At 38.0% G+C, this 21,703-nt stretch overlaps 1 protein-coding gene across 1 annotated transcript; it reads right to left on the minus strand.

Annotated features, from left to right (window-relative positions):
• Positions 1–411: 411 nt before the first annotated feature.
• On the minus strand, positions 412–20,658 carry LOC140727841 (superoxide dismutase [Cu-Zn]-like). Its single transcript, XM_073045675.1, has 5 exons — positions 20,489–20,658; positions 15,378–15,471; positions 10,259–10,328; positions 5,258–5,375; positions 412–775 (listed from the first exon to the last, which is right to left on the minus strand). The coding sequence occupies exons 1-5, from the start codon at positions 20,600–20,602 to the stop codon at positions 656–658; spliced, it is 516 nt and encodes a 171-aa protein (XP_072901776.1). The 5' UTR covers positions 20,603–20,658; the 3' UTR covers positions 412–655.
• Positions 20,659–21,703: the final 1,045 nt, after the last annotated feature.

Below are 21,703 nucleotides of genomic sequence, written 5' to 3' on the forward strand. Positions count from 1 at the left end.
ATTTCAGGTTGCAAACTGTTTACATTCTTTAATATTAAATGGAACCATTGATTAATTAATCTACCAACCTGTAGATCTGTTTGATGTAGAAGGAAATTGAAGCACAGGGATTGTCCCATGTTGTTGAAAATTTCACACAGATAACACTGGAGGACATAATTAAATCTGGGTCACTAGTGTATCTCCCTCTAATTTCCTCTGTGCTGTACCAGAAAGTTTAGAAACCAAGCCTTTATTTAGAGAAAATTTGGCTTACTGAGTTGCTGACCATATCATTTAAGGCAAAAGGGAGAGCGCCAAAGTATATAGATTTACAAGAGGTACAAAAGGAGATCTACAAATAAAATTATTTAGCAATATACATCAATATAGCCAAGCATTTAGGAAGGCTGAAACTCAAAAATTCAATTTTAATTATGTTTACTGAAGCAAACAGAGTTACAGTATATTACTTTCCTTGAGACACCAAACAGCAAGATGTGATTTTTTAAATAAACAGAAACAAAACCACATGCATTAATAATTTTCCATGCATTAAGCTATATCAGTAAATGTTAAATACAACTTTTCAAAGTTCACTAACATTGGCTTACAGTTAATTCACACAGCCTGCTTATCTTGCTGGTTAGAATTTTGTACTGCAGTATTAGATTCCTTAGTTGGCAACAACTTCAGCTATTCCAATGACTCCCCAGGCTAAACCTGTGGCAGCATTTCCTGTTATAAGGCTCTCTTCATTTCCTCCTTTTCCCAGATCATCTTCCTCTGCCCGAATCTTTAAAAAGTGAAAATATCACTATTTATCTTAAAAAAAAGGATCAATGAGACTTTATGGTCAGTTGTAAGATTCACTAATTAAATGAGTTTAAGCATTTTGATGGATTATTAAAACCAGTGATTATTGATTTCCTATTATATATTTTCATTATCTTTCAGATGATAAAAACAAAATTTTCCAAAAATTGAGGTGAGAAAAGAAAATGTTCAAAGATATTCACATGTCATACACAAGATATGAGCATTTAAAATTCATGAGCTATGCTGACTGATAACTGGGAACTTACCTTTGGCAGCAAAAGAAAACTTTGTTTAAGGAAATTCCAATTTTCTTTCAATACTGAGGAATCATATTATTATACTTCAGAGTATGTCATTTCTGGTTAGATAAATATTAATAGTACAGTGCCCCGAAGAAGTGTCCCTTAGAGACCAAGATAGTCAATTGAACAATGGTTTAGGTCACACACAATATACTATTTATTGAACTTAAAAGTTTGCATTATTCCCTTGTGTATGAAGCACTATCATTTTCATTCCCATATATTTTTACTTGTATTAATAGCCAAAGCTACAGATCCTTTAAAATTTTCAATGAATATAAATTATTTAGGAATCAAGAACCTGCTTAATCCAATTATTCTTATATTGTAATTATTTTTAGGAACTCCAATTAATTGCATGTTGTCTTTTAGCTTGACCAAGTAATTTGCTGATTTTCAAGACTTTTAGCAAAGGCTAAAATAAACAAATTCCCTTTAATTTCCCAGTTATTTAATAAGGTTGTGATTTTTCCATTAATGGATTAAAGCTTCTACATTTATAAGTCAGTTGCAACCAAGCATTTAATGAGAGATGAAAATGCCAATAATACTGGAGAAATTGGTAATATCGCTCAAGAGTAGAGAAAATTTGCTATGACAAAAGATGCACTTGTTTCTATGCTACATATGCTTCTTTTTTCTCAATACATGCAAGATTAAAAATCCTTGTAATTTAGAAATAAAACTTTAGGCCATTTAATAAAGAATAAATCAGCAGATAAGGTGAGCAGGTATCAATGGAGCAAGTATTTGTAAATCTTCATTCTATGTTTGCATCCCTGATGTAACACTTTATAGTCTATTTTACATCCCTCCCAACATCTAATGTCTTTGGACTGCTAATTTACCACAGCACAACTCATTGTGTGGTAACTATTAAGCCTCTTAATAGGCTTCAGAGGGGTGTATACTCAGTCAGCTCCATCATGGGCACAAGCTTCCCCACCACAGAGAACATCTCCAAAAGGAACAGCTTCTTTCCCTCCACCAACAGTCCATGAATACTAATTCTCTATTCCTCTTTCGCTTGATTTTTTTTTCAATCTATAGCAATTTTGCTGTCACAAAACAACACATTTTATGACTAATATCAATGATAATAAACCTGATTCTGATTGTAGTTCAATGTTTGGTATTTCTTAAGTCACCTGAATCAATAACTGATTACTATTTGCAAAACAGAGAAAAATATTTCTCTGGAAATAGCTCAGACCAGTTTATCAAGGCTTCCTGATTCTAGACAAGTACTTGCAGATATACCTGACTGGCTTTTTATAAATGTACTTAAATACTGTATACTTGTAATGACAAATAATGAAATAAACTGTAGTGATTGCTTAAAATGTTCAATATCATTGAGAAGTCCAGACACTAATGATCATACATGCACAAGCAATGCAACCCTAGCTCACATTAACAAAGAGGCAGTAAGTCTACAGAGATCCTCGAAAAGTGACAAGATTGCTTTGAAATATAGATATAGAAAAGCTGTTGCTATGGATGTATAGTTGAACATTATTCTTGCAAATCATCCATGATTTCATACATTCTCATTGAATTAAAAACACAAAATGCTGGCAGAACTCAGCAGGCCAGGCAGCATCCATGGGAGGAGGTAGTGACGACGTTTCAGCCTCCTGATGAAGGGTTTCGGCCCGAAATGTCGTCACTACCTCCTCCCATGGATGCTGTCTGGCCTGCTGAGTTCTGCCAGCATTTTGTGTTTTTATTTATTTCCAGCATCTGCAGATTCACTCGTGTTGCATTCTCATTGAATTGTTTTATAAGTATTGCACTTTCTACATCATTTTGAATCAGATAAAGCAATCTGCAATTGATAAGCTTGGCTCCTTACTACTATCATGTATTGGGGCAAGGAATCAGTGAAAATTTGTGCCCTTCCACTTGCTTTCGTAAACAAATGGAAAATTCAATATTTGTTAATTTCTTAAGGACATAGTTAGCCATAGTAATTGTTAAATTTATGGTTAAAAGCCTAACTTTAAATGCTTAGATTGTCTTTACCTAATTAAATTATTTTGAAACTATTGATTTAAAAATAATATTGAATATCTATTAAAGTTTGATTATGATTTTACAGTTGTAAATTATTTAAAGTATTACTTAGACATTGCACTTTTCAATTTCCCGATTTACTATTGATAAGAGTTCTTCAGAATGATTAGACATTCAGCCAAACTGGTGACATCAAAATCACTGGGTGCCAAACATATCCCAAAACTAATACCTCAACACAGTCAATATCCTGAAAGGGAAATAAATGACACTGATCACAGAAGGTGACCTTCCAACACAAAATCATTATGAAACAGAAAGATTGACATGAATTTCTCTATATAGCAAACTAATATTATTATATTATTTTAGGTAGCTGTGAGTTAACAGAGACTGTCAATCAGTTGGCAGCTGGCAGATAAAAGTTTTATTTTCTTTCTATCCAGCTTTAAATAGATGGTTAAATATACAGATGCATTACCATTAATCATTTTTTTAACTTTTCAAAATATTTTGACATTAAATGATTCACCATTCTAATTATTTGGAAAAAATATGTATTATATCTTCAAAATAAAGTTAATCTTCTAGGCAAAACTAAAAAGTTGGTCATCAAGTTGGAACGGTGGCCACTTAACAGGAGGCACAATTTAGTTCTTTTGAATAGGCAATAACATGGATAAAAAACATGAAGAAATTATTAGCATTGACTGCAGTCATAAAACTGAAGAATAAGCCTAATGTAAAATTATGATGGAAGATTTTACTGTATGGATAGAAAATCATTAGTTGTGAGCATGTAAATCCTAAATCTAATCCTGCACATGATGGTAGCACTTTGCAGAGAGCTTTCTTGTAAGTTTTCTTCTACTCCTAAACGGTAATAAAATACCAATATTTGATCAAATTGAACTGAGAATAAAAACTTTGAAAACTGAAGATTTTAAGGGGAAGACTGAATGGTGATGCCCAACAACTTCAATTTACCATTATTAGGAAGATTATAAAGTTGGTATGGTAATGGTCTGGAATTTTATGACTCTACTAATACAGCAATAAAATTAACATACTTAACAAATGCTTAGGTTTAAAACAAAAATAAACTGTAAATGCTGAAGACTGAAATAAAAACAGAAATGGTGGAAGAACTCAACCAGTCAAGCAGCATCTCTTTCATTGATGTTGCTTTACTAAGCCCTTCCAGCATTTTTGTTTTTCTACCAAGTTTAGTACTTGGTCTAGGCTAATTTAGTTCTGGTCAACTGATGGATATTACTATTAATGTCAATGTCTCTGGATTTGGGTGGGAAAAGGAAATCATGCATTCCTAACTCACAAATCTGATTGTATAAAAGCTTTTGTTGAGCATCAGATGGAGATACAGTTAAAGAAAAACTGCACCTGGATAATCAGAAAGCCCATTTTACAATTCCTGCAATAACTAGTTGATACTTTGTTCAGTTGGGAAGCACAAAAAGCTTAGGAAAAATTGCTGAGCAGATTTTGCCAGGCCAGCTTTACAGAATGAAATAGAGATCCATTTAAATATATTTACCAAAATTCTGTGTCCTAATCTATAACATTTACAGGAAGGCACAAGTTGAACTGACCACATCTCTGGCATATATTGTTCAAAATTATGGGGGAGGTTGTCAAACAATAGTTAATTTTTTTAATATTTTAAGTTCATCATAATAGCAAAGGTATCAGATAGAACTAAGTGAATTTGGCTTACCTGATTAAATGACACAAAGAAAGAACAATAAATGTGTACAAAGTAAACTATTAAGATGCATCTTATAATGAGCCCGTTCCCCACAGCTTTGAGATTATTAATGCTCATTAAGTAGCTCAAAATTAATGCTACATCATCCCATCTCCCATTCTCTTTGGGGTGATATAATCATGGATATTTACAGCACAGGAGAAGGCCGTTTGGTTCACTATGCCACGTCTACTCATCTTCCCCATACCAAATAACTCTGCTCATGGTCAATCTAAATTATATCATAAACTCACTATTGAGAAACCCGAGTCCATGAATCTGCTGGAACAAAGGGCATATGCATACTTGTGAATTGAAAATAGCTTGGCATGAAACAGTCTACTTCATGAGGTGATGTAGCCACTTTTATACCTACCACCACAGCCCGACCAATTATGGATTCAGTTCCTGAAAGACTAAGAAGGTGATCTTCTATTTCAAACTCAGCCACGCCTTCTTCATCTGGTTCAACATTACCGAGGTCCCCCACATGCCTAGAATGTATTAGCAAAAGGAATCTAAATAACTTTGCAAATTTCTACTGAATTATGAAACATTGAAAAGTTTATAACAATATAAAGGGAAGGAGGAGTCCAGCTGAATATCTTTTCAGAATACTACTCCAAAATGTATAGAAAATAATTTGGACCCAGACTAATTTCAGTGTTCTGCTGAAGTCAATTGAGGAAATCATATTATTAAAAAAGTCAAGCCAAATGAAATAGGCTCCTTCCTTAGCTATGTATTCCATTTCATATCCATTTGTAGAATGGATTAAGAACAGAACATTTTATATATTCAATGAACCTGGATATAACAAAGTATCTCCATAACATATCATGTCAGGTAATAAGTTAGTTAAGTGGTTAGAAAGGGATTCATTTTGAGGAAGTTGAAATTGTTTATGAAACAGAACCTTACTAGACAGGATAGAATCATCGTCAAATTGTCAGCAGCAACCTTCATTATAAACAAATAACCTAGTGATTGATCTTAGCATTTAGACATATCAATAAAGTGACATTATAAGGAAGGAAAGGACATCATAATAATATGCAAACTTTGACTTTTGTATTGCAATACAAATTGAAAGTTTTAGTGCAAGCATGAAAAGACAGAAAATTTCCAAGAAAATAGTATTTATTTATTTTGAAATACAGTGCAGAATTGGCCCTTCAGTCCCTTTGAACCGCACTACTAGTAATCCACCGATTTAACTCTAGCTTAATCATGAGACAATTTACAATGGCCAATTAGCCTACTAACTGGTATGTCTTTGGACTGTAGGTGGAAACTGGAGCACCCAGAGGAAACACATGCATTCACAAGGAGGACGTACAAACTCCAAACTTGGGCTTTGAACCCCAATTCCCCAAAATTAAATAGCATCACACTAACCGTTATGCTACCATGGCACCAATATTCAGATTCAGATTCAGTTTATTGTCATTTATAAACCACAAATACAATGCAGTTAAAAAATGAGACAACGTTCTCTGGAATGATATCACGAAAAAGCACAAAACAGACCACACAAGAAAAACCATATAACGTTTGGTAATCCCCAATCCAGAGTCCGGAGAGGCTGCTGCATATTGATATCGCACTCCCGTCTTAGCACGTTCCCCAGAAAGGAACTACAAATATATTAAATAGACAAAGAAATTTACTTTAAAACAATTTTTTAAATTGGAACTGTACAGTCAACATGTCTACATTTAAGAAATTTATTGACAGAAATCTGAATATTGGAGGAAAGCTAAATAAATGACATCTGAAAAATTCATAGGCACTCCTCAGTTTTCTATCTTAAATGCACCAGGTACCAATGGATTATTCATGTTACTGAATAATTCAACATCCTGTGATGACTATTGTATCCTATGATGAAATTCAGCTCCTTAGATGGAACTGAGAAACTATGTGAGAATCAATGAAACTACGGATGCTGGAAATCGGAAATAAAAACAGAAAATGCTGGAAACACTTGACATTAAGTCTGCTTCTCTTTCCATGAATGTGCTTGAATGGTTGAGTGTTTCCAACATTCTGTTTTTAATTGAGTACTGTAGCTGTTTAGAACCATAGAACATTACAGCACAGAAACAGGCCTTTTGGCCCTTCTTGGCTGTGCCAAACCATTTTTCTGCCTAGTCCCACTGACCTACACCTGGCCCGTATCCCTCCATACACCTCTCATCTATATACCTGTCTAAGTTTTTCTGAAATGTTAAAAGTGAGCCCACATTTACCACTTCATCTGGCAGCTCATTCCACACTCCCACCACTCTCTGTGTGAAGAAGCCCCCCCCAATGTTCCCTTTAAACTTTTCCCCCTTCACCCTTAACCCATGTCCTCTGGTTTTTTTCTCCCCTAGCCTCAGTGGAAAAAGCCTGCTTGCATTCACTCTATCTATACCCATCATAATTTTATATACCTCTATCAAATCTCCCCTCATTCTTCTACGCTCCAGGGAATAAAGTCCTAACCTATTCAACCTTTCTCTGTAACTCAGTTTCTCAAGTCCCGGCAACGTCCTTGTAAACCTTCTCTGCACTCTGTCAACCTTATTCATATCCTTCCTGTAATTGGGTGACCAAAACTGCACACAATACTTCAAATTCAGCCTCACCAATGCCTTATACAATCTCACCATAACATTCCAACTCTTATACTCAATACTTTGATTTATAAAGACAAATGTACCAAAAGCTCTCTTTACTACCCTATCTACCTGTGACACCACTTTTAGGGAATTATGTATCTGTATTCCTAGATCCCTCTGTTCTACTGCACTCCTCAGTGCCCTACCATTTACCTTGTATGATCTACCTTGGTTTTTCCTTCCAAAGTGCAATACCTCACACTTGTCTGTATTAAACTTCATCTGCTATTTTTCAGCCCATTTTTCCAGCTAGTCCAGATCCCTCTGCAAGCTTTGAAAACCTTTCTCACTGTCCACTACACCTCCAATCTTTGTATCATCAGCAAATTTGCTGATCAAATTTACCACATTATCATCCAGATCATTGATATAGATGACAAATAACAATAGACTCAACACTGATCCCTGTGGCACACCACTAGTCACAGGCCTCCACTCAGAGAAGCAATTCTCCACTACCACGCTCTGACTTCTCCCAGTGAGCCAATGTCTAGTCCAATTTACTACCTCACCATGTATACCTAGGGACTAAATCTTCCTAACTAACCTCCCCTGTGGGACCTTGTTAAAGGCCTTACTGAAGTCCATGTAGACAACATCCACTGCATTCCCTTCATCCACTTTCCTTGTAACCTCCTCGATAAAATCTAATAGATTTGTTAAACATGACCTACCACGCACAAAGCCATGTTGACTCTCCCTAATGAGTCCCCGTCTATCTAAATACTTGTAGATCCTATCTCTTAGTACTCCTTCCAATAATTTACCTACTACCGACATCAAACTTACCGGCCTATAATTTCCCGAATTACTTTTAGAGCCCTTTTTAAACAACAGAGCAACATGAGCTATCCTCCAATCCTCCGGCACCTCACATGTAGATACCGACATTGTAAATATATCTGCCAGGGCCCCTGTTTGTTCCAATTGCAGCAACTTCTCAGCACGAGAGTTCAAGATTTTTGTCATAAAAACATAGATAGAAATTCAGTCATGCATAAAATCCATATGCAGAAATAGCACAAGTTGTTGTTTTCCATTTTGTTTACTATGGGCATTGTGACAGTATTGCATTACAGTAAAAGCTTAGGGGGTTGACAACGTGCTCATCTACTTTGTGATGAGTAGTTTAAAAAGTCCTGGGGGCTTCAGGGTAGCTGTACTTACTAAAAATGCACTGTAGAAAACATACTTTAACACATCTGAGCTGTACTTTATACTTGATATAAAGTCTTTACAAAGACAAAGTCCCTCACAGCAGAACACCCAATCTCTGATGCTTTCTTGCAACTCTGATTGTCATCAGCACTTTCTGAATATGGCTACAAAATACCAATGGCTTTTTATTGAGTGAAAAGAAGATAAATTCTTCACCTGTTGACTTGAAAGACTGTCACAAATGTGACATGTATCAACTGTGGACAACAGAAATGATTTGGTGACTAAGAGACTATGATGACATTCACCACCATAGGCACAGCAGTACATACCTGTGGCTGGAGCTCTGTGCAACCAACTGCAGAAAGCAGTAAACACATTTTGATAACTTGATAACAAATACATTGTTTTTAGATAGGTGGATTTAGTAGCATAATTCCAGGGAAAAAATTAATTTTCCAAACCAGAGGTCCTTTACCCTTCCTCTTTTAGTTTCCTTTGTTAAAACAGTCATGAACTTGGCCTTTCACTCTTGGTCTGCTTGAGGCCCAACTACATGGCATTTTTTGGTTTGTTTTCTGTGGAGCTGAGAAGGGGTGGGAGGGGACCTGATAGAGGTATACAGCATTACGAGAGATGCACACAGGGTAAAAAGAAAGAAATTATGGAAGAACTTAAGAAGGCAGCATGGTGGCATAGTGGTTAGCACAACACTTTACTGTACTAGTGACCTGGGTTCAATTCCTGCCACTGACTGTAAGGAGTTTGCATGTTCTCTTCATGACGGCGTGGGTTTCCTCTGGTTGCTCCAGTTTTTTCTCACCGTCTAAAGATGTACTGGTTGGTAGGTTAATTGGTCAATGTAAATTGAATAGACTAGGATTAAATTGGGGGTTGCTGTGCAGTGTGAGTTGAAGGGTCAAAAGGGCCTACTCCACACTATATCTCAATAAAATTAAATTAAGTTTGTTCACCCAGAGGGTGATAGACACTACTGGAGTAGTGGTCAATACAGATACTATAAAGGTCTCGTATGGGCTGATTTGAGGCAGCGGGTTCCAGACCTAAGAGTGTATCGAAGTGGCAGGGCCTGGGTGCAAGAGCTAGGAATGATCTGCTGTTTGGCTGATTTAAGTGCCAGTCCATAGTAAAAAGGTCAGGGTGTTGGGGCCAGAGGAGAGGACTGAGCCAGTATTCAGCCCGCTGCTTGGCAAGGTTTACTTGTTTCTACGCCGAACTGTGCCTGTGGCCTGCAACTAATTGCTCCTGGATTGGCTGTGACTGGCTTCGTGGCTGTGGACTCACTTTTGTGAACTTCAGTTCTGAATGTTACTTGCTTATTTTTATTGTTTGCATGATTTGTTTAGTTTTGCACATTGGGTGCATGACAGTCTTTTTTTAATGGGTTCTATCCGGTTTCTTTTTTTTTTGTGGCTGCCTGTAAGGAGACATATCTCAAGGTTGTATATAGTACTCATACTTTGATAATAAATGCACTTTCAACTTTTGATAATGAATTTCCCATTTAAAAATCACCAATTGTTAACATTCACCTTTGTTCATCTTGTTGTCCACCATGTGTTTTCTTTCGAGGATTGAAATGTGGTCCTACACTGTGATAACCTGAAAATAAACTATATGGCATTATATATAAAAACATTCCACTTTACTAAATTACAATTACTTTGAAAGAAAATGAAGACTCTACTCAGCATTAGAAGATAACTAATGCAACTATACTGTAAAACAAAATGTCCTTTAAGGTTTCATTTGGTGCCAATACTTCTGCTAACTAAAATGGAGAGGTTGGGTAATGCTCCAGTCGATCAGACCTGTCCACTTTACTATAAGGATTTTCTGCACATAATTTATCTGCAACTGTCCTTGAATTCCTGCATTTTTCTTAAGAACTTACCTTGGCTGCTGTGGCTTGTTTCCTGTTCCTTAAAATAATGTTAACAATGACAATTCTAATTCTCAGCATATTAGTTATTAAATGGCCTGTCTTCAAGCTTTGTAATAGCTGATGAACTAAGAAAAAGGTCCAACAAGGAATTTTTAGTTGTCAAGCAAACTCAATTTTTAAACATGAAGTTAAATCCTAAATGTAATTACATACATATAAATCTAACAATAAATAATCAAAATCTAACAAATGTAAGAGGACAAATCAGCTAATTATTGAGAGAAGAGTAATCTGCCTATTAATGGGCAATTAGAAATTCATCTAGATCAATCAAATAAATACCATGTCTGTAAAAGCATGTCCTAAACCTATGAACTCTACTGCCAAAGAAGACAAGGAAAGTAGGTGTTTGGGAACAGCAGAATCTACAGGATCCCTCCAGGTCACGCACCATCTCAACTTGAAACTATATCACTGGTCCTTCATCATTACTAGGTCCAAAGTCTTGCAAGCTCCTCTTCAAAAGCACAGTGGGAGTACTTTTAGCATAAGGACAGTAGCACTTCAATAAGGAAGCTCACCGCCACTTTTCAGGGATGATAGGGAAATAAAACACTGGCCTTACCTTGTAGATTGGTTTGAAAGAGTTCCAGCCCATTATAAATACATATTTAGTTCTATTGCATAAATACTTTGGAAGCCTATACTATCAACTCCACCAAAAAGGTCAGAAAGGGCATGCTGCTTTGAATTTATATCAGCTTCAAACTACACATTTTTGATGGTATCACATTCGGACAAGAATTAAGTAATAGTAGGTTAAGCTAAATCCCTTTCCACTAATCAGTATTATTGAAGAAACTAGAACAAATCTTGTTTGAAACTCAACCTTGGTTGCCTCGCATGTGCAGTTAATCTTAAGTAACAGAATGCACGGAAGAGTTCAATATTGTTCAAAACCAGCATTGTGATACCTTCAAGGCCTATATGTATCCTGCACTGGTTCAGGGCAATCTTAATTAAGATTTTTAAAAAATCAAATATCTTCTAAAAGACAAAGATTATCCTATTCAGCTAGAGCCATAACATTGTTGAAAGATGAAAAAGCAAACCCAATTACTTGAAATGTTGATAATAAGCTACAGACACAAAATGCTGGAAGAACTTAGCAGGCCAGGCAGAGTACATAGGACATAGAAAACCTACAGCACAATACAGGTCCTTTGGTCTGCAAAGCTGTGCCAAACATGTCCCTACTTTATAACTACCTCGGCTTTACTCATAGCTCTCTATTTTTCTAAGCTCCAGGTAGCCATCCAGGAGTCTGTTAAAAGACCCTATTGTTTTCGCGTCCACCACCGCCGCCAGTAGCCCATTCCACGCACTCACCATTCCCTGCGTAAAAAACTTAACAGTGACATCTCCTCTGTACCTACTTCCAAGCACCTTAAAACTAAGCTCTCTCACGCTAGCGATTTCAGCCCTGGGGAAAAGCCTCTGACTATCCACACGATCAATGCCTCTCATTATCTTGTACACCTCTGTCAGGTTACCTCTCATCCTCCGTCACTCCAAGGAGAAAGGCCGAGTTCACTCAGCCTATTCTCATAAAGGCATGCTCCCCAATCCAGGCAACATCCTCGTAAATCTCCTCTGCACCCTTTCTATGGTTTCCACGTCCTTCCTGTAGTGAGCCAACCAGAATTGAGCACAGTACTCCAAATGGGGTCTGACCAGGGTCCTATATAGCTGCAACATTACCTCTCAGCTCTTAAACTCAATCCCATGATTGATGAAGGCCAATGCCCGTATGCCTTCATCCTGCGAAGGATGCAACCTGCGAAGCAGCTTTGAGTGTCCTATGGACTCAGACCCCAAGATCCCTCTGATCCTCCACACTGCCAAGAGTCTTGCCATTAATGATGTATTCTGCCATCATATTTGACCTACCAAAATGAACCACCTCACACTTATCTGGGTTGAACTCCATCTGACACTTCTCAGCCCAGTTTTGCATACTATCAATGTCCCACTGTAGCCTCTGACAACCCTCCACACTATCCACAACACCCCAAATTTTGTGTCATCAGCAATTTTACTAACCCGACCCTCCACTTGCTCATCCAGGTCATTTATAAAAATCACAAAGAGTAGGGGTCCCAGAACAGATCCCTGAGGCACACTACATGTCACCGGCCTCCATGCAGAATATGATTTGTCTACAACCACTCTTTGCCTTCTGTGGGCAAGCCAGTACAGTTGACGATTCGGGCTGAGACCCTTCAGCAGGACTGGAGAAAAAAAGATGAGGGGTAGAATTAAAAGGTGGGGGAGGGGAGGGAAAAACACAAGGTGATAGGTGAAACTGGGAGGGGAGGGGTGAAGTAAAAATTTGGGAAGTTGATTGGTGAAAGAGGTACAGGACTGGAGAAGGGGTTCTGATAGGAGATGACACAAGGTCATAGAAGAAAGAAAAAAAATGAAAAGGGGACAGGAGCACAAGAGGAAGGCGATGAGCAGGTGAGAGAGGGAAAACGGGATGGAGAATGATGGTGCCACTATGGGAAGTTCAAGTAATCGATGTTCATGCCATCAAGTTGGAGGCTACCCAGAGAGAGTACAAGATGTTGCTCCTCCAACTTGACTGTGGCCTTATCACAACAGTGGAGAAGGCCATGGACAGACATATCCGAATGGAAATGGGAAACAGAATTAAAATGGGTGGCCACTGGGTTATCCTGTTTTCTCTGGCAGATGGAGTGCAGGTGTTCCAAATCTGTTGGGTCTCAGCAATATACAGGAGGCCACACCGGGAGCACCAGACACAGTATATGAACCCAACAGACTCACAGGTTAAGTGTTGTCTCATCTGGAAGGACTGTTTGGGGCCCTGAATGGTAGTGACGTGCAGGTGTAGGGGCAGGTATAGCTCTTGTTCTGCTTGCAAGGATAAGTGCCAGGAGGAAGTTCAGTGGGGAGGGACACTCAAAGATTATCATCATCTGGCGTATGCCATTCATTGATAGAGGCCAGACAACGGAGTAGGTGGTAGAGGAGAACTAGAGTAAAGGGGGAGCTAGCAAGTGAATTTAGATGTTGATGTTGAAATACCATTGAAAGGAGTCAGGGCCTTATTGGAGGTTTCAGTTAATTGCCAATAGTATTCTTGCCACAAATACAAAATGCAGAGGCCCACAAAAGTAATCAACTGTATTAGCCTCTCCACCAATTCCCTTTGTTGAAGTACAGTACTGTGCAAAAATCATAGGCACATATATATAGCTAGGGTAAGACTTCTGCACAGTTCTGTAGTAATTTTATGTATTGCACTGTACAACTGCAGCAAAATCAAAACAACGTTTCATGACATATGTGAGTGCTGATGAACCTGATTCTGACATGCGTCTCTTGTGGACTGAGAGTGAGAAATGGGCAGGGAGAAAGGAATCATGCTTGGAGAAGGGAGGGGGAGGGAGCAGGAAGCAGCAGAAAGACATTCTATAATGATCATTATACCAATGGTTTGGAAGCAAATGACCTCGCCTGGTGATTCAGGGCTGGGTGTGTCTGTACCCATACCACCCCATCCCCTTCTAGCTAGCTCATTAGGTGATGCTCTACTGCTCTACTTCACTGGAACCCTTGTTCCTGCACTCACTTTCAAAATACTTAGGGGAACAATTCTTGCAATACCTTTCATTTCACCAGGGTCCCACCCCCTTTCAACTCACTGGGCCCAGGTTCATTGGAATATTTATAGTAATAATGTATAATACATAAAACATGAATTAAAAGCATGCTTTGGTAATAATACTCTCTAAAATTTCCTTATCCGGCACCACCAGCATCCTGAGCGTGCTATATTATTGCAGTATTTAATGATAACTTTTTTCAATCATATTTGAAAATGAAAGGTTTACAGTGCTGTAAGAAGTGAGATCATGACAAACTGGGTTATTCTTTAGAAAAACTGGCACTGGCATTTTGGGAATATCTTTGGATTCTATGACTCCATTATAAATTTTGGCAACTAATTCTTCATAAAAATGCCTCTTGAGTTTTCCAGCACTATGATTCACAGACAATGGTTGTTAACAATTCTCTGTAAAACAAGAAAACATGTCAGGGATCGTCTCTGACTTTGGTGTAGTGGGAGAGAAGCAGGCTGTACTACTTCAGATGCAAGCTAACGAGCATTCTTGATGATTAACTTTATTGATTTTTTAAATGGCAGATGACCCGCTCTTCATTGAATGGTTTACATTATTCTCAAGACACCTTGGAAGTACAGTTAAAGGCTGTACATGAGAACTAAACATATATAAAATGATGAAAAATACTAATCTGTATTCCCGTAATTTGTTCCAGTAAAAGTCTTAAATTTGTCCAAAAAGGCTGAATTTTAGAACAAGACCATGTAGAATGTAAAAATGTACCAGTTTCTTGGTTACATCGGAAACACTGATCAGATAAACTTGGATTTAATTTATTTATTTTTTGTGGTGTAATATATAATTGATGCAGAAAGTTATATTGCACTAATCTTAACATTTTTTCTTTCTTACTTTCTCTTTTTTTTATATAGGGAAGTTAGGGGGGAGGGGTTAAGGGGAGGGGGGAAGGGATATATACATTTTTTTTCCACTCTTGTAATTACTTAAAAACGCAATTAAATAAAATTTTTAAAAAAATACTAATCTGCAAACTTTTTTTCTATTTACAGCAGGATTAAAATATTGATAAAATGGTTAGTATTCTGTCCATACCATTAAAAAGATTTCCAAAGGCACACACATGTAGTCCATGTTTTCCACATGCTAATCCAGTAATAATTCCTTTTATTAATACTGTTCCATTTACCTGAGAAGTAAAACATTAAAATAGAAAAATGGTTAGACATGCTTCGTCCTCAAGGAAGCATATATTAGAAATGTAGATGTCTAAGCAAGATAAGGTTTGTCACCAATGAAATCTACCATAAACATGGAAGTACAGTCCATTTTGAACTCCTTGAATTCCCCAAAATTATCATTTCAGCAGTTTGGGAAGTGATCTAACTTATCAATTTAAACAATGATGGGCAAGCTAATAGATAATTAATGAAAACTTTTCTTTGTTCTTTTCTGCATTTACTCATATGCACAACTCATGGCCACTCTTTAAAAAAAAGATAGTATTTTAGTGATTATGGCTAGTGCAAAGTTCAACTGAATTACTGCTGCACTGTTAGAAGGGTGTACTTCAAGGGTTTCAAAGGTACATTTAATGTCAGAGAAATGTATACAATATACATCCTGAAATGCTTTTTCTAAGCAACCATTCACGAAAACAGAGGAGTGCCCCAAAGAATGAATGACAGTTAAATGTTAGAACCCCAGCTCCCCTCCCTCCCTCACCTAAGTGGCAGCAAACAATGATCCCCACTCCCCCCACTAGCAAGAAAAACATTGGCACCCACCACTGAACACTCAAGCGTGCAGCAGAAGCAAGAGCAAAGACAAAGACCTGCAGTACTCCAAAGTCTACGTGTTCACCCAGTTTTCGACATACCACAGTTCTCTCCCTCCCTAATAAGAGAGAAAGAGGTATCTCTGTTTCACAACAAGAGCGGAGACATAACAAACAACTCGCTGGTTTATGATGTTAAAAGTCCATTGTGTCGCTTTTTCTGAGCTCTGTGCCCAAAGATCTCAGGTCTCTGGGCACACAGCCAAAGATCTTCTGGCTCTCACGACACACCGGTCTGTCGGGACACCGACCTTCAATCCACCCGTCTCCAGAGCCCCGAGATCCTAGGCCTCCAAAGGCGAGCCGAACTCTTAGGCCGCACCCTTGGCACGTAGGGCAATGGCCAGTCGTGAAACCCCGAGAGTGGGTCCCATTCCCTCAAAGAACCAAAGACAGCATGTAACTACAGGTCAGGGTCTTCAAAAGAACCCTGAAGGGGAAAAACAGAGATATTTAAGTTGGAAATAGAGCTGTTTCTGAAGATGCAAGCAAAGGAGTCGCCGTTTAGCACCATCTTGACTAAGCTCCGCCCTCCATCAGATAAACCATAGATGCATTCAGGATAGGGGAGTGTTACTGGTATCTTTTCTAAAACTTGTGCCTCAATTTCAAGTGACCAATCAGAGGATCTGCTGTCACGTGATCAAAGATCAAATGAACTGGAACTCCAAGCTTAGATGACATATTATCGTAGGCCTCCCACTGGTGTTGGCAATCTTACTCTATGGCATGATACTATTATCCACATTCTTGTTCTTTTAACCTCCTTCCATCAGTTCAAACATTAACAACTGCAACTGAACGGAAGGGAGGTTCATGATCAGGGGTCTGCTGGAGCCCACTATGGCTGTGACTGGGAATGGTAAACTGGATATTCCTATCCCATTTGACTGAAGACCCTTTTTCTCTTATTCAGTGACAGAAAAAAAAGAGATTGATTTCTCTCTCTCAGATACATAAATGATCTATTTATTCTTTTCAGAAAATAAACTTTTAACATACCATTCTGAAAGTCAGTAAAAACAGAATTAACATAGAAAACCTACAGCACAATACAGGCCCTTAGGCCCACAAAGCTGTGCCAACATGTCCTTACCTTAGAAATTACCCAGGGTTACCCATAGCCCTCTATTTTACTAACCTCCATGTATCTATCCAGGAGTCTCTTAAAAGACTCTATCATTATCAATTAACTTTGGAATTAACCTGGAACTAGCATTAGCACTGAAATGCCTACCACGTGCCCCCCACCGAAGAAATTTGAGAAGTTCTAAGTGATTGAATCATTCATATTCATATCACGCTTGGCTGAGTTCCCTTTAAGTCTTATTTGCCGCTAGAAGTTCACCAACAAGAAATCCAAGCTGGAGGAGCACTTTGCAAGTAGAAAACATTTGCTGAAAATTATCTATATAGGGCTGCCAGAAAGAAACCCATCGTGAAATTGAAATACAATTTATCAAAGTAGCTGTGTATTGATTTCAGAAATTGTAACAAAAACATTTTAATATTTTGTTCTTACTGATTCAGCAACATGAGATATTTACAAACAAAGCAGGCTCAGTAAATGCATTAAAGGTTAAAAAGACACTACTTTATTAGAATAATATGAAAAGCACCAATTAACCATTTTAAAAAACTACAGAATAGAAGAAATACTGTATCAACCACTCAGTGAACTAATATACACAGTACTGGAGGGAACCCCATGGGAACGATGGCTGCTTCCACATTCTCTCTCCCTCTCTGTGTAAGTCTGCCCCTCAAGCCTGACTATGACACCAGCCTAAACCAAGAGTATCCCTGCCCCTTTTTATAGGCTTGAAACCCTAATCTTAGTATTTTCCATGGTTCCAGGAACTATCTGTTTATCTCTGTGCCCTTTAGGCCTAGACACAATCTAATAACAAAGCAGTATGTTTTGGTGTAAAACTCTTCAACAGAGGTAAGCCAAATTGTCTACAACTTGTAAATTTCTTATGCAAGCACTTGCAGGACAGGGGGAGGGAGAGAGAAGGAAACTGCCACAATGCAAACAGCACAGTACAAGACCAACCAGTAATTTAACATTCAGCAAGGACAAGCAGATATAGCAATCCTTTTCAAAAGCTATTTTCTATCCTTGCTTTTGTACATAGTAAGGGGAAATCAATATCACACTAGAATGTATACTTTCTCTCTTTACAAAATACAAATCTGTTCAAAAAATTAAAGACATGCTATTGTTGCAGGGAAAGAAAATGAAAAATCATCCAAAATTGCTTAATCAGCATCCTAAGGATCTGAATGCAGCTCTGGGTATCCCTATTGCTTTTGATAACCTTGCTTAGCTTGTCCTTCTCAACTGCTATGTGAATTCCTAAGGACCCTGAGAGAGCATTTTGGTTCATTGCATCTCCTTAAAGCCCAAACAAAAAATAATTTTGTCAGCAATTGTTGACTGCTGAAAAAGTGGGAAAAAAAGCACCATTAATGATCTGAGTCATGAAAGGGTCAGGAATTTCTTACTCAGTTGTAAAAATCTGGATGATACTACAATATTGCTTCTTCAAAGAAGTCTATACACATTTCCACATAAAGACCACAGAGGAAGTTACCCTGGTTTTACAGATTGTCAACAAAAGTAACGACAAAGAATTGAATCACTGCCAATTCTGTGAATTTCTTGAAGGGGTCAACTACCAATATTTGGATGGTTATTTCCAGAAGAAGATTTCTTATGCATTGTGCTGACTGCCCGAAACATGAGAAAAGGTGTGGAAATGGAGAGTTTATAGATACTCAGTGACAACAGACATTTAACTTTACAATGAATATCACCTCACAATTAAGCTAAGAACAGAAAGCTCTGAGCAGTACACTGCTGTATCAAGTGGTGGCGCATCACAATTACAAAGACCCAGTTTGATCTTAAACTCCAGTGATGTCTGTGTGGATTTTGTACATTATTTATTATGCACAAGTTTCCCCATGGTGTTCTTGTTTCCTCCCACATCTCATTGTGTTAATTTGCTTCTGTAAAATATTCCAGTGTGTGTAGATGATAGGAGAATCAGGGTGCAGCTGATGGTGTGTGAGAAAGAGTAGGTTCCTGGAAAATAAATGGAGTAACAGAATTGTTCTGAGACCCAGCAGACTGAATGAGCTAAATTGCTTTCTTCTATAATAAGAAAATACAAATGGAGAATTTGAGAATAAACTGTATCAGTACAAGAAGCCAGATCATTTTAATTATATTTGGAGACTCTTAGAGATACCACAAGGCAAACTATGAGTTTGACATAGACTAAAAAAATTACTGAAAATGAAATAAATATTTGTAGACAACACACACAAAATGCTGGTGGAACACAGCAGGCCAGGCAGCATCTATAGGAAGAAGCACTGTCGATGTTTTGGGCAGAGACCCCTCGTCAAAATATTTGTAGGGCAATTTCAGGAACTAGAAGGGAATTTGGAAACAGAAATGATAAATGAAATGGATGTGATAGTGGTGGAAAGGATGCAGAAGTGATTTACTAGGGTGTTGCCTGGGATGGTAAAGCTCTGTTATGAAAAGTGTCTGGAAGAAATTAGGTCTGTACTTCCTGGAGCAGAGGAGGTTGGGCAGCAAGGTTGGGAGGTTGATTGGACTGTGAAACCTAAAGATAAGTAAGACTGCATGAAACTTTCCCCCAAAGTAGAGGTAAATAATATTATGGATTCAGAGGGAGAAAGAGATTCAGGGAGCATAGGTTCATTTAGAGAATAGCAAGTCGCTGGAATGCACTGAGAGTGGTTGAAATTGGATCGCCACAGCATTTGCAACCTGCCTAGACAGGTGCTTAAATTGCCAATGCTAGAATGATGTGGTTTCATTGCTGGAAAATGGGTTTAATTTGGAACTTACCAGTCAGTGCAGCGAGTCGGGCGACTGGTGCGACACGAAAATGGACTACGTATTCTATTAAGATAGAATATCTGCCAATAAGGCAAACAATATTTTGAGGACATCTTCAAATATATCTCCCATTTTCACAATATTTGATGCCCCTGCCATACCAGTTCTCTCAGTGAATAAAGAAACATCAATTTTATTTATTAAAACGTTTTACAACCCACTCAATTAACGGCACAAATAATTTTCTTTTACAAACCCAGGTTTTAAACGATGACAATTCGGCCTAATCTCCACCACGAAAGGAAATTAGAACCGGCGATTCCTGGTTTAATTTCCGTTGACCGCGTGGGGGTGGGGGGGGGGGGAGTGGAAGAATTAGTTTTATTCGGCCCTCACCAGGTCACACACCCCGCGACAAGGGGATAACTGGGCCGAGCGGAGCAGGCGCCAACTGTTCGGGCCTACCTCCCTACCACGGACCCAACTCACCTGCGATTTAAAGGTGATGGTTCCAGCAACACCGCTGACAGCGTCTTGTAAATCGGGGAGGTGAGGATAGACATCACGCTCATCCTTCAGAATGCATACGGCTTTTATTACCATCTTTTACTTGAAACCTATAAAATCTGATTGTCTAAACCTCCACTGTTAAGAGGACACCACACATATTCACATCGTATCTCGGTGCCTGTGTAGGACCCAAAGTCGGGTCGGTCTTCAGTCACGTACACAGTTTCATAGACTGCAGTGCCCGTATATGTTTTTAAACACAATATTAAAAGTGTCAGTTTTAAAACTAAAAAATTACTTTTTCTTCTTGAGGATCCTGGGGGTCCGCTAGATCTGTTGATTAAACGGTAACTGATGAGGCCATTGTGGGATCTGCCTTCTCCAACACAAGCATATGAGTAATTTCAGAGATAATTCTCATCTTCCCTGATGTGGAACAAGAGCTTTGGTCTTCTTTCCTATGCACCTGGCAAAATGGCTCAAGGTTCTCCATGGCACTTCAATTACTCCTCTGACACGCATATTGGTAGGACTTTTTTTTATCAGGGGTTTGTGAGAACATCCTTGGATTTTCTCCTCAGCCCACTGGTAAGCTCTTGTGGCAAACCTTTACTAGACTGTTTGTTTCAGAAACCTGGTATCTGACAGGTATAGTACCTACAATAACATTGATTAAGCAGAAAATGTTGACCAGAGAATTGGCTTTATTTTATGGTTATGTTTTAAAATAATTTACATAAAATAAAAACAGACAGGAACTCTCATTTCATTTTAAGGACAAAATCACAATCCTGTCAGTGCTGCATTGGGTTGTCAATCTAGATTTACTGTACATGTTCAAGACCGAGAGTAAGATTACTTATGCCTTAAAGTAACTAAGCCATGACTGATATATCTAGTTTGTTTATATAGTTAGATTTTATAGGTTTCAATTAGATCTCATTTTGTTCTTCATAGCACTAGTGAGTACAACCCTCTCTTTATATGGCAGTTCCTCATCTCAGAAATCTGTCTAGTGAATAGTGCATGTCTTTCTCATTTGACTCTTATTTAACATCAGTAGGGTTTGTAGATATGATAATCTCCACCATGTTAAGAGTCATTGCACCAACACCAACCAAATTAGCTTAATGATATAATAGTTTTCATTATTCCATCAGACATTGCATAGATAAATGTGATTTAAAAAAGACC

Source organism: Hemitrygon akajei, chromosome 5, assembly GCF_048418815.1.
Source record: "Hemitrygon akajei chromosome 5, sHemAka1.3, whole genome shotgun sequence".
NCBI classification, from domain to species: domain Eukaryota; kingdom Metazoa; phylum Chordata; class Chondrichthyes; order Myliobatiformes; family Dasyatidae; genus Hemitrygon; species Hemitrygon akajei.

Bases quoted from the DNA above. Each gene is read 5' to 3' on its own strand.
- LOC140727841 (XM_073045675.1), bottom strand. From the start codon at position 20,602: ATGGTAATAAAAGCCGTATGCATTCTGAAGGATGAGCGTGATGTCTAT. The intron at 15,472-20,488 runs GTGAGTTGGGTC...TTTACTTCTCAG, and splicing joins CCATCACCTTTAAATCGCAG to GTAAATGGAACAGTATTAAT. The intron at 776-5,257 runs GTAGGTATAAAA...CACTTTTTAAAG, and splicing joins TAATTGGTCGGGCTGTGGTG to ATTCGGGCAGAGGAAGATGA.